This window comes from Centruroides sculpturatus, unplaced genomic scaffold, assembly GCF_000671375.1.
Source record: "Centruroides sculpturatus isolate CEXI.00-Female unplaced genomic scaffold, Cexi_2.0 scaffold303, whole genome shotgun sequence".
Classification (NCBI taxonomy): Eukaryota; Metazoa; Arthropoda; class Arachnida; order Scorpiones; family Buthidae; genus Centruroides; species Centruroides sculpturatus.
The window spans coordinates 608,379-619,686 of NW_019384613.1; the positions used below are offsets into that span (position 1 = coordinate 608,379).

An 11,308-nucleotide genomic window follows, 5' to 3' on the forward strand; every position below is an offset into this window, starting at 1 on the left:
AAAAGTCATTTGTTTTCTAACTACTGTAATTCGTTTTAAGACCAGGTGTCCACGGAAATTTCCAAAATTTACAACTTTTACTCACTTTCATTGAACTGGAAAAATTTCTGTCTTTATTACATCTAATATTACGAAGAAATCAGTCCCACTGTACTCGGCTAGATATTGGTCCGGTTAGGCTTTTGTTTAAGTAAAATTCCGGCTCTTTCATCAGGGTTTTGTTTACGTCCCCAATTCCCTAATCGCTTAATTATTTAACTACTTCTTAAGTAGAAATAAGTCGAAACCAGTTACTTTGTACTCGAATATTTGTAGTCTCGGGAAAAAAGTGGAAAGACAAATTTTTACGACAACGGATACATAAATCGTAAATTTAAGGAAAATAAATTCTAGAGCCTTTTCTGTACCTGGTGCATCTCTCTCATTCATTAAATTTAGTTGTAAATGACGCTGTCGAAGTAACGGTTAATTTTTTAACATTATACAAGAATTGTACACGTTTTTTTCTACATCCCCTTAAAGATGGGATGTACGAAATCGTAATATCACTGGTTTAACATCGAAATCCGTGAGTAATATAAAATCGGAGAGCGGAATAAATATATCAAATATTTTAATGGATTTTTTAAACTCCTGTCAACTATACAGAACTATCGTAAAAACATACCAGTAAATTCTTATCGGTTGGGTTAAGTTATAAATCTACTCGTTATTCACGTAATCGAAATATCTAGTGGGCAGGCGGCTAACAGCCCAGAACCGGTCCTGGATAGAATTAGATGCGGTATACGTGTAGCATCCACCCAAGGTCTTAGGCTTCCACCAGCTAAACCAGGTGAGGTTGGTGCTCTGTAAAGCAGATGCGCGAATCTGGCTGTTTGGATGCTGACAATACAGCGCTTCCACTCCACCACTAACATTCGAATATACAATAGCAATCTTATTTTTTTTTCATGTGTAGTATAGAAATTTGTAATAAGATACATAATGCGGTTATAATAAAATATTGTGCAATTATTTTTATATAATTAAAATTAATATGTATTTATTTTTTAGAAAATACAAGGGAAGTGGTGCATCCACCGCTTCCAATGATGGCACACCACTGTCATACAGTGACCTTGATGATTATAAACTCTGAACTTTTTGTTGGCAAACAATGCCATAAATTCTAACATGTGCTAGAATTAGTGTTGCCACGTTTTCAAAATCGCTGACTCAGATGGCAGGTGAGGTTTGTTCGAACAGAAGTTCCTGACGCATGCGTAATGTCATTTTGCAATGCGAAGAATAACGTGCAGCGCATGACGGTTCTAAATCACTTGCAGTTAGGGACTTTTTCTTTTATTTGTGGTTTTAGGTCCCTTACCACTCGGAGAGCACAAAGAGACCAAAACACAGTTATGGACTAGGGAGACTTGGTTAGGAGTAACATAAGTAACCTAAATTAAGAAAGAGCAACTACAGATGACTTAGCTCTATTGGATATTGGAGATGTGTACGAATACGAATCCTACAAAAAAAAAAAAAAAACAAGTCAACAGGTTGTGCATAATATTCCCGGATAAAATTAATAGTTAATGGTCAGTGAGTCAATTCCCGATCTGTCCAGGTGAAAACCGGACGGGTGGTAACACTAGTTAGAATCTTACTCAAGACTTACATTATTTACATTCATGTCATTTCATGCTGTGTTTACTTTATACAGATTCTTTTCAATATTAAAAATATATTTTTAATGTATTTAGTAAGTGGTTCAGACTATCTGAGGCCTCACACTCAGAGACTATTATTCAAAAATAATTAATAGTGTCTGAATCTTGTTCCCTGTTGATAAGGGAGAGTCAATTCAATGACAAATCCAAAAAGTAGTAATTGGGCTGCAATTTGAAAAAATTATAAACCTATAAATTCCTACTGTCACCTGTCTGTCTGTCTTTCCTTAATCTTCAGAACAAAGTTAGATGAGACCAGATATGGAAACCTTAGGGACAGGAGGCCCCAATTAACTATATATGAACTTCTGATGCAAACTGAAAATCATATTATATCAATTCAAAAATTTTCTCCTGAAAGGTGTTAGATAGATGACTAGCACACCTCTATTCTTAAAGGAAAAGTATGATGTATAGGGGCAAGCCACTACTAATTTGAGGGGAGAGCATATATTTTTTAAATTAAATAAATTAAAAATATGATTAAAAATTGCAGCCTAGCATTGTGACGATGTCACAATAAATAATTTCTCATTTAATAATGATGTTTAATTAACATAATTAACATTTCTAGTGTTATTGTCAATTGTTGACAATAACACTAGAAATGACAATAACACTAGAAATATAACTATATTCAAAGGAATAATAGATCATATTGAAAAAGTATTGTATTCTTGGTATGGAATTGATTCTTATTTTTATTGTTAGTTTTTATTTATTTAAATTATTATTAATTCACTTTAATTTTATTATAAAATTGAGGATTATAATGATAATCCTAGATTGATTGAATGGAAAGTTGATTTCACTTTTGATTTTTGAGTAATAATGGCACAAACCCAATTGAATTTATGTAAATGAATGAATTATTGTTAAATAGAATGTATTTATTGTCTATTACAGCATTATATTTTATATTTAATTGTTATGCTGTACTTTTAGTGAACAAACCAATTGTTTGGACTTGAAAATAATTTTCATACTATGTCAGATTTGGCCATGGTAAGTCAGGATGTCATAAGTTGAAGACTGCATTATATAATTCTGGATTTTAGACTTTCATTATATTTGTGGGTTCTCACCAAATTGTTGCCTATCAAAAAGAGGTACGACTTCGTCCTACCTCTTTTTGATAGGCAACAGTTTGGTGAGAACTGCCCACTGGTCAGTGGATGGCTTGTTTATGTTTTTCTATCCCGTAAAGTCGGGATTCTTTTGTCAGGTCAAGTGGAGGAGGTGAGAGGGGTCGTCGGTAAAGTGCGAGCGATACTCGAAGTAAAGACGACTTTTAACAACAAAACAAACATTTATTTAGACATCATAATATCCTATCATACAGGGATTAACTATTCGCGCGTAATTCAAAGGGACCACGCCGAGAGAGAGTTTACAATATTTTGTCATACCTCCGGTTGATTCGAATTCGTTCCCTAAGGTAGGCTGTCGCTTCGGCAAGGTCTGGAACGTCTCCCTGGGCCGTCGGTGAGGCGGTCTCCCTAGTTCCTCGGCGTGGATGAGTTGGCTCGCGTCAGGTGTTGTCAGCCCCCCTGTTGGTCGTCACCTCCCGTTTATACCCTCTGATCTCATGGTCGCTTTTCAGCAATCATAGAATTTTTTGGATAAGGTCCGGGTGATTCAGTTGCGAGTTCCGTTGGGAAAGGAAGTTACTCCGGGGATAGAAAGATGAACATCCTTGGAAAATTTCGAAAAACAAAAGGGAAAATGGAGGGTTTCTTTGTTAAAACTACTTTATAGTTAATATTGTAATTATGTTGATTTATTTAATTTTTCTTGATTCGGTCCGCTTCTCACATATCACTTTAAAATGAATTGTTAAACTTATTTCCTAAATTTGAGAATAATTTTAATTATTAAATACCATTACAAATTATAACATTTTATTTTATTTTTTTCACTTTTGATTCTTTCCATCCTCTGTACATTAACAGGGCAATTGTATCATTTAATTGCTATTATGCCAAGAAAGCAAGTAAACAATAATGCAAACTTGCACAAATTGGTTTTTTGATAATAAACTTTTTGTCAAAAAAAAATTATTCTGACAGATTATAGGCAGAACATTACAGTAATTTAAATATTTAAACTAAAAGAACTACAAAAAAAAAACTTAAAAAAAAAAATATTTTCTGATATTAACTTTTAATTCTATGCAGAAATAACTGCATTTTTATGGGAAATATTAGTCCATATTTTTTTCAACACCTTAATCTATAGATCCTTCTTTCCCCTACAACTTTATTCACCAAGAACAAAAATAAGAATTTAGTATTTGCACATTCTGCCATACCATATTTAGGATCAATCACATTATGAATTGTTCACAGTTTCAAAAAATATGGGCTAATACTTTCAATCAAACCGTAATTGTCTCTGCATGGAATTATCTGTAATGACAGGGATAAGTTTTCTGATCTAGATATTAACTTTTATAACTTATTAAATAATAATTATTTTATTTTATAGAATAAACCACAAACCTGTATGGAATAGTTTGTAAATGGTTCTAAATTTTCAAATGTGTATTGGCCACCTTCATTTTCATTGTTGTTCACTGAAAAACTTTTTGTGTCCAATTCATTATCAGTTGGCCAAATATGAAGTCGATATTTCACTATGACACCATTAGGTGGATAAGGAGCATTCCATTTTATGATAAATTTATCTTCTGTAACCCAATCTATTCTTGGTGAAGGAGATGAAGGAACTGAAATAAATGATTCATTTATATTGCAATATTAAAAATATTGACATTTTAATATATTAAAAATATTAATTTCAATAATTCTAAATTAGTTCTTCTAACTTTTATGTTGAAAACTTTGATTTCACTTTAGTTTGTTACTTTATGTCAAATTTTTCAATATAGTTATAAACAAAATAAAAAGCAACTTTCCAATTACAAAACAATCATAAAAATTGTCTTGTTAATTTAAAATAATAATTAGTAAAAATATATTATCAAATATTCTTTAAATTTAAAAATTAAAATATAGGTTTTTAGACAACAAAAATTTAAAGATGCACATTTATTAATTGATGCTTTAACAATGAAATGAATATATTAAAAAGTGGCAAAAATTGCTGATAAAAATGTAGACAGTTGTTTTCAACATAAATAATTTTTTATAATACCACTTCTTTTTACTAAAACTTCTTAAGTTACTCAAATGATCTTCCCACACTGTAAACTAGATCAGGTCTTGTTCCAATCATTAGATATGTTAAAAACCAACTATTTTTGTTGATATAATTGGAATTTTAATATAGATGATTATGTAAATTAGTAGAGCTACTAAATAGTCTCACATATTTTTAACCACCACTTTTGTTCTGTAACACGATAGACTTTTTTGTCTTGTGTTCACTTTATTCATGCAATTATTTACTTATATTAAAGATTTATTTATTTATTTGTCTTATTTACAGAAGGAAATGCCTATGACAATGGATTTCTCTTCCACATTAACAACGAAACAATAAAAACCCTGAAAAAATATTTAAATATTTTTGTACTATTTGTGTGAGAGGTTGTTTTATTTTTGTACTACTTGTCACTTTATTATTCAAAAACTCTAAAGCCAACTTCTACAGAATACATCCCAAAGCATACAAGAGTTGCACATGCCCATTAAACTCTTTTCCTTTACATAAGAAACTCTCAAAATGAGATCCCACCAAATATGACTTTACACTATTTCCAGGACTGGTTCTGATAGGTATACAGTGCATGCATACATGCAGGCAGCCAAATTCATAGGGCAGCTGATAGTGCACTCTAAAAAAATAAAATTCAAATATAGTTTATTATTATTTTAATATAGTGGTGGGCAATGAAATAGACTGATTCATTTTACCTCTAGGTCCTTAGTGTTTTACATAAATAAAATACTTTCCTTACTGGAACCACACAATAAATAAAAATCAACACCTTTAAACATCCAGCAAATCGTTTTTTAATATTTAAAAACGCTTTCGAACGCTTTAAGCGATCATCATCAGTTAACATTTGTGAATCGAACGAAGAAATTCGAAAATTACGTAAAACGAAATTCAAAAAGCGATTACATGACATAGGGAAAACCCCATTCAACCGACATTGGCTAAGAAATTCGAATTTCATTCTCGCTCTGCATAACTTTAGGACAACTTTCCTATAAATTTTGGCCGGCGAAGCCATTACTGTATAAATAAAATACTTTCCTTACTGGAACCACACAATAAATAAAAATCAACACCTTTAAACATCCAGCAAATCGTTTTTTAATATTTAAAAACGCTTTCGAACGCTTTAAGCGATCATCATCAGTTAACATTTGTGAATCGAACGAAGAAATTCGAAAATTACGTAAAACGAAATTCAAAAAGCGATTACATGACATAGGGAAAACCCCATTCAACCGACATTGGCTAAGAAATTCGAATTTCATTCTCGCTCTGCATAACTTTAGGACAACTTTCCTATAAATTTTGGCCGGCGAAGCCATTACTGTATAAATAAAATACTTTCCTTACTGGAACCACACAATAAATAAAAATCAACACCTTTAAACATCCAGCAAATCGTTTTTTAATATTTAAAAACGCTTTCGAACGCTTTAAGCGATCATCATCAGTTAACATTTGTGAATCGAACGAAGAAATTCGAAAATTACGTAAAACGAAATTCAAAAAGCGATTACATGACATAGGGAAAACCCCANATGTAAGCGGGAAGATTATATAAGATAATTTTTATTGGATGCATATAATTTATTTTATTTCTTTTATAATTCTTAAGATTATTTAAACTTGGTAAATGTTAACGTATTTACATATATTTACGTAACCGCTTTTTGAATTTCGTTTTACGTAATTTTCGAATTTCTTCGTTCGATTCACAAATGTTAACTGATGATGATCGCTTAAAGCGTTCGAAAGCGTTTTTAAATATTAAAAAACGATTTGCTGGATGTTTAAAGGTGTTGATTTTTATTTAGTGTTTTACTTTTTTGTTTCTGTTGTGGTCATACCACAACAGAAACAAAAAAGTAAAACACTAAGTAAAACACCTTATTTTGTATAGTGTTGTATATATTATTCTTAGTATTTATTTCATTTTCTTCCTCTTTGTTAGTTCTTTTGTCTATCACCTTCTAGAAACTTCTTCCCTAATATAGGATGTGTTGTGAGGACCTCCAGGTTGTTCTGGCATCAACCAAAGAACAAAGGAGACAATAAAGTATTAGAGAGGAGCCCGAAATATATCTCGATATAAGGATCTTCAGAAGCTTATTGAGAGAACCTGATAGAGTTCTACAATCAACAATTCCTACAATTCAGAGTTAATAATTCAGCAATTACTACCATCACTCCAAGATCGTCAACACTTTGGGTACCCATTCTTTTCTATCATCATATATCTAGCTATCCTATTGTCTATCTTTTCTTCTTTTTTTTTAGTATAAGTAGTTTTATGTATTTAGTCATAGTATGTTTTTTTTTTGTACCGCGGTGAATATTTTTTGTCACAACATTATACTTAACAATTCTGTCCAAGTATCTGCAGAAATTGTATGTAAAAGAACAATAACGAGGGGTGTCGGAATTTATAAAAGAATTCTGTAAAGAAAATAAACACAGGTGAAGGAAGAACATATATGTGTGTTATATGCTTATCCTCTTCTTGGATTACACTCACCATGTGCATATCTTACACTGTATTATAGTGTTGTCAGTAACTTGATTTGATTCATTTTCAATACAGGTAGCCATCGGTTTACGCCAGTTCAATTTACGCCGATTCACAATAACGCCACTTCGCAATTTGCCGTTTTGCAGTGTAATTTCCCAATTTTCCGCATGCTAGACTCATTTTCATTTCAGTGTTAATGTATTTACTGAGCCGCGACATTGTACATTCGTTAAAACAAAGATTTTTATTGAATATATTTATTTTTTCTGTTTAATATTATTGGGTATTATACATTTGCATTAAATTAATATTAAAATACTAAACATTTAGGTACCCACGAGTCAAGATATTAAACTTAAAAGTCCAATAAATGGCATCCGAATCCATAGCGCCAATGAATGTATCCCGTATCAGTTCGTTCAAGAAAACACCTCACGATGCAATAGCACTTCCGGCGATCACAAACTATCGTTAGTGAGACAAATCTACCTCTCGTTGGCCAGACAATATTTTTCTCTCCTTAGGCTGCAACTATGCAGACGCGAGCGAATTTTCCGAGTGAGCGAGAATATGTGGCAAGAACAGGAAAGATGCGATAAATATCAAACCCTATCAAATATGTGCGAGAACCAGAAAATCGCTCACGCCAGCAAGATTTCTCACTTCTCGCTTGTGCATGGTTTTCCTTTGTGAAAACTAAATCGCTCGCAACCTCTCGCTCGCTCTAAATTTGCGTCCGCATAGTCGCACCCTTAGCCACCTTGAATTTTCTCACTCAAACTGACCTTATACCGACCAGTGGTCGACCAATCTGTGTCTTCGCTCGTCTGTAGCTCTACGTCAGGTTAACGTATCCTTTCAACTAAAGAAAGTTTGATGGATGAACTTTGTGAGTTAGACAATGATTGGAAGCGAAGTGATAATGTAAAAAAAAAGCATCATATTCGACCATATTCTGAAATTCTCAATGAAATAAAACAAAAGTGTAAACAATTAAAGATGGATACTTTTTTCGAAAAGAGATCCAAAACTAAAATTTTTTAATAAAAACATTTCAACAATACTACTTCTAACACACCGTAACTTCAACAGACTTACTTCTAGAATAACCAAAACGGTGCTAAAATCGCTTTAATTTGTTTCACTAACGTTTTTGAACCTTTTGGTTCTTCTTCAGGTGAAAAATGGGCAAATCCGTTAAGATTCGATTGAAACTAAAGCTGACATCCTCCACAAGAGGCCGACAACCGCCTTAGCACAGTACGCCACGGACCCTGAGATACAACCGTTATTTGATCAAGCAAAGATAATTTACACCACGCACCAAACACAATATTTGCACTTGATGGAAGCGATTTTTATACATAAAGCAACTCAGGGTAAAAATTGTATAAACAGCAAAGATGAAATATCATTATCAGTAGCGTGGCAAACCCTGATATATGACACATAACGGGAGGAAACGTAGGCTCATAACGGCGCATGCGCAAAAGAAGACGACGATTGCACGAGTTTCGGAGAAGTTCCATGTTCAGAATTCTTTTAAAAAAAAATAATTTCAATCGAATCTTAACGGATTTGCCCATTTTTCACCTGAAGAAGAACCAAAAGGTTCGAAAACGTTAGTGAAACAAATTAAAGCGATTTTAGCACCGTTTTGGTTATTCTAGAAGTAAGTCTGTTGAAGTTACGGTGTGTTGGAAGTAGTATTGTTTATTTGGTTGCGATGCCGGCTAATACGTATTATAGAACACTAGTAAAACTAGTTAAAGCTAGGGCAAAGTTTGAATTTTTAAAAGAATGTAGAGATATTGGAGTACTCCCGATGTCGTTCTATCGTATTACTCTCCCAAAAGGAAGTGAGCCTCTACTAGGTAAAGTGAAGCTTATGTGCTTACGCAGAGCAGTTCGAAATACAAGAAAAAGAATGTACTCGATCCTATCGGAACTAATTAAAATTGAAAATGAGCTTTTTTGGCATACATCCCAATCTCCTAGCCCAAGAAAACGCCAAAATAGTTCCCCAGTACGAGTATATCAACAACAAATGCAGGGAACGGTATAGTAGAAAACTAAAGTGGATTTTGAAATTTCAAGCTCCAAAGAAAAAGCTTAGCCCTACTTTCCCATTTGTAATATGGGATGATATCCAAGTACCTAAATTTGTAGTGGAAGTTTTAGAATACGGTCCGAAGTTTGCGCCGCCACCACCTCCAATGGGAGCTTTGGTTATATCCCAGATATGGAAGCCTTACTTCAAGGCCTTCCGGATAGGACCAGAGAATATTACAGATGGATGACTGTGAACAAAATAGTAAAAGCTAAAAAAGCTTTCGAGTATAAGCAAATAGGGGCTAAAATGTCAAAGGCCCGTCGATGGATGAAGAGAAATGGAGTCACTCTCATTAGAGCCGACAAGGCCAAAACAATGGTAATTATGAAGCAGCAGACATACGAGCAGTTGATGATGGAGTACATCAATAGCACACAGTGTGAGAGAGTTGACAATAACACAGTTGAAAAATTGAATGAAAGAGTCAAAAGGTTCACCAACACCAAGTTAGCTAAGAGGTTGGAGCTTAAAAGCATTGTTATGGACTCTCCGGACACGCCTAAGTTATTCGGTTTGCCAAAACCCATAAAGAAGGCAAAACGATTCGTCCAGTAATGGACAAGATCAGGGCTCCAACACGCAAACTCGAAGAGATAATGCACACGATTATCGCGCCATACATAGAAGAGTACCAGTTCTCTATAACTAATAGCGTAGACCTCATAGCACTCCTGAAGCAGATTGGTACCACCCCGAAGTACCTGACTGTACTGGACTTTAAATCACTTTACCCTTCGATACTTTTACCACCAGCCTTTTGTGCAATAAGAGATGTGATATTCAAAATAGTAGAGGATAGTAATTACTACCATCAAATTTTGGAGTTGGCACATTTATTGTGCTATAACTCGTTCTTTCAATTTAAAGGCACAGTATATAAACAAAGAAGGGGTGTACCAATGGGGAGCCCAATCTCGGGAGACCTGTGTGAAATGGTGATTAGACTCCTGGAGGATAAAATACTTCCCGACCACCTCCACAATATAATTATGTATAAAAGGTACGTGGATGATATACTCATACTATGGAGCTGTAAGCCTGATATGCCTGCATTTTTAGCATCGTTTAATAACAACCCTTACGGATTGACGCTGGGTCTTGAACAAGAGTTCAAGACGCTGGGTCTACACCCAGGTTCATTTTCTTGATGTCAGCATCAAAGTTAAAGGTTCGACCATCAACACGGAAGTATACAGAAAACCGCTAGTAGAACAATTATACATTCCAGTAGGGTCATGTGACCCAAAGCAATACAAAGTAGCGGCATTTAACACCTTGGTTAAAAGGGCTTATACGCACTCTTTGACATCGCATGCATTTGAAACAGAAATCAACATACTTAAGAGTATTGCTGAACGACATGGGTATAGGAAACTGATAACTACCTTAGCTAAAAAAATGCTTCATCCGCAAAGAGCAGATCGTCCGGAAACGCTAGAGAAAGAACAGAAGGAAAGAGTATCGATAACGTATAATCCGTATTTGGAGAAACTATATAAAGAGATAGCTAAGAAAATACAAGTTTCCATCGTATTTAGAAGAGGTCCTACATTATTTCGACTGCTTAGTAATGCGAAAGATACTCCGCAACAAGACATGATGGCTGGAGTATACAGCATCCCAATTAGGGATCGCAGATGCGATGAAGAATTGTTATATATCGGCTCCACGAAGAGATCTTTAGGAGTGAGGATTAAGGAACATAAAGCTGACATCCTCCACAAGAGGCCGACAACCGCCTTAGCACAGTACGCCACGGACCCTGAGATACAACCGTTATTTGAT

At 34.0% G+C, this 11,308-nt stretch overlaps 1 protein-coding gene across 1 annotated transcript in view; it reads right to left on the minus strand.

Annotated features, from left to right (window-relative positions):
• The window catches only part of LOC111625314 (receptor-type tyrosine-protein phosphatase mu-like), a 97,716-nt gene that overhangs the window by 60,139 nt on the left and 26,269 nt on the right, over positions 1-11,308 (minus strand). The window contains exon 16 of the mRNA XM_023368439.1: positions 4,217-4,443. Coding sequence (XP_023224207.1) covers positions 4,217-4,443 — 227 coding nt within the window. The remainder of the gene's footprint in view (positions 1-4,216; positions 4,444-11,308) is intronic.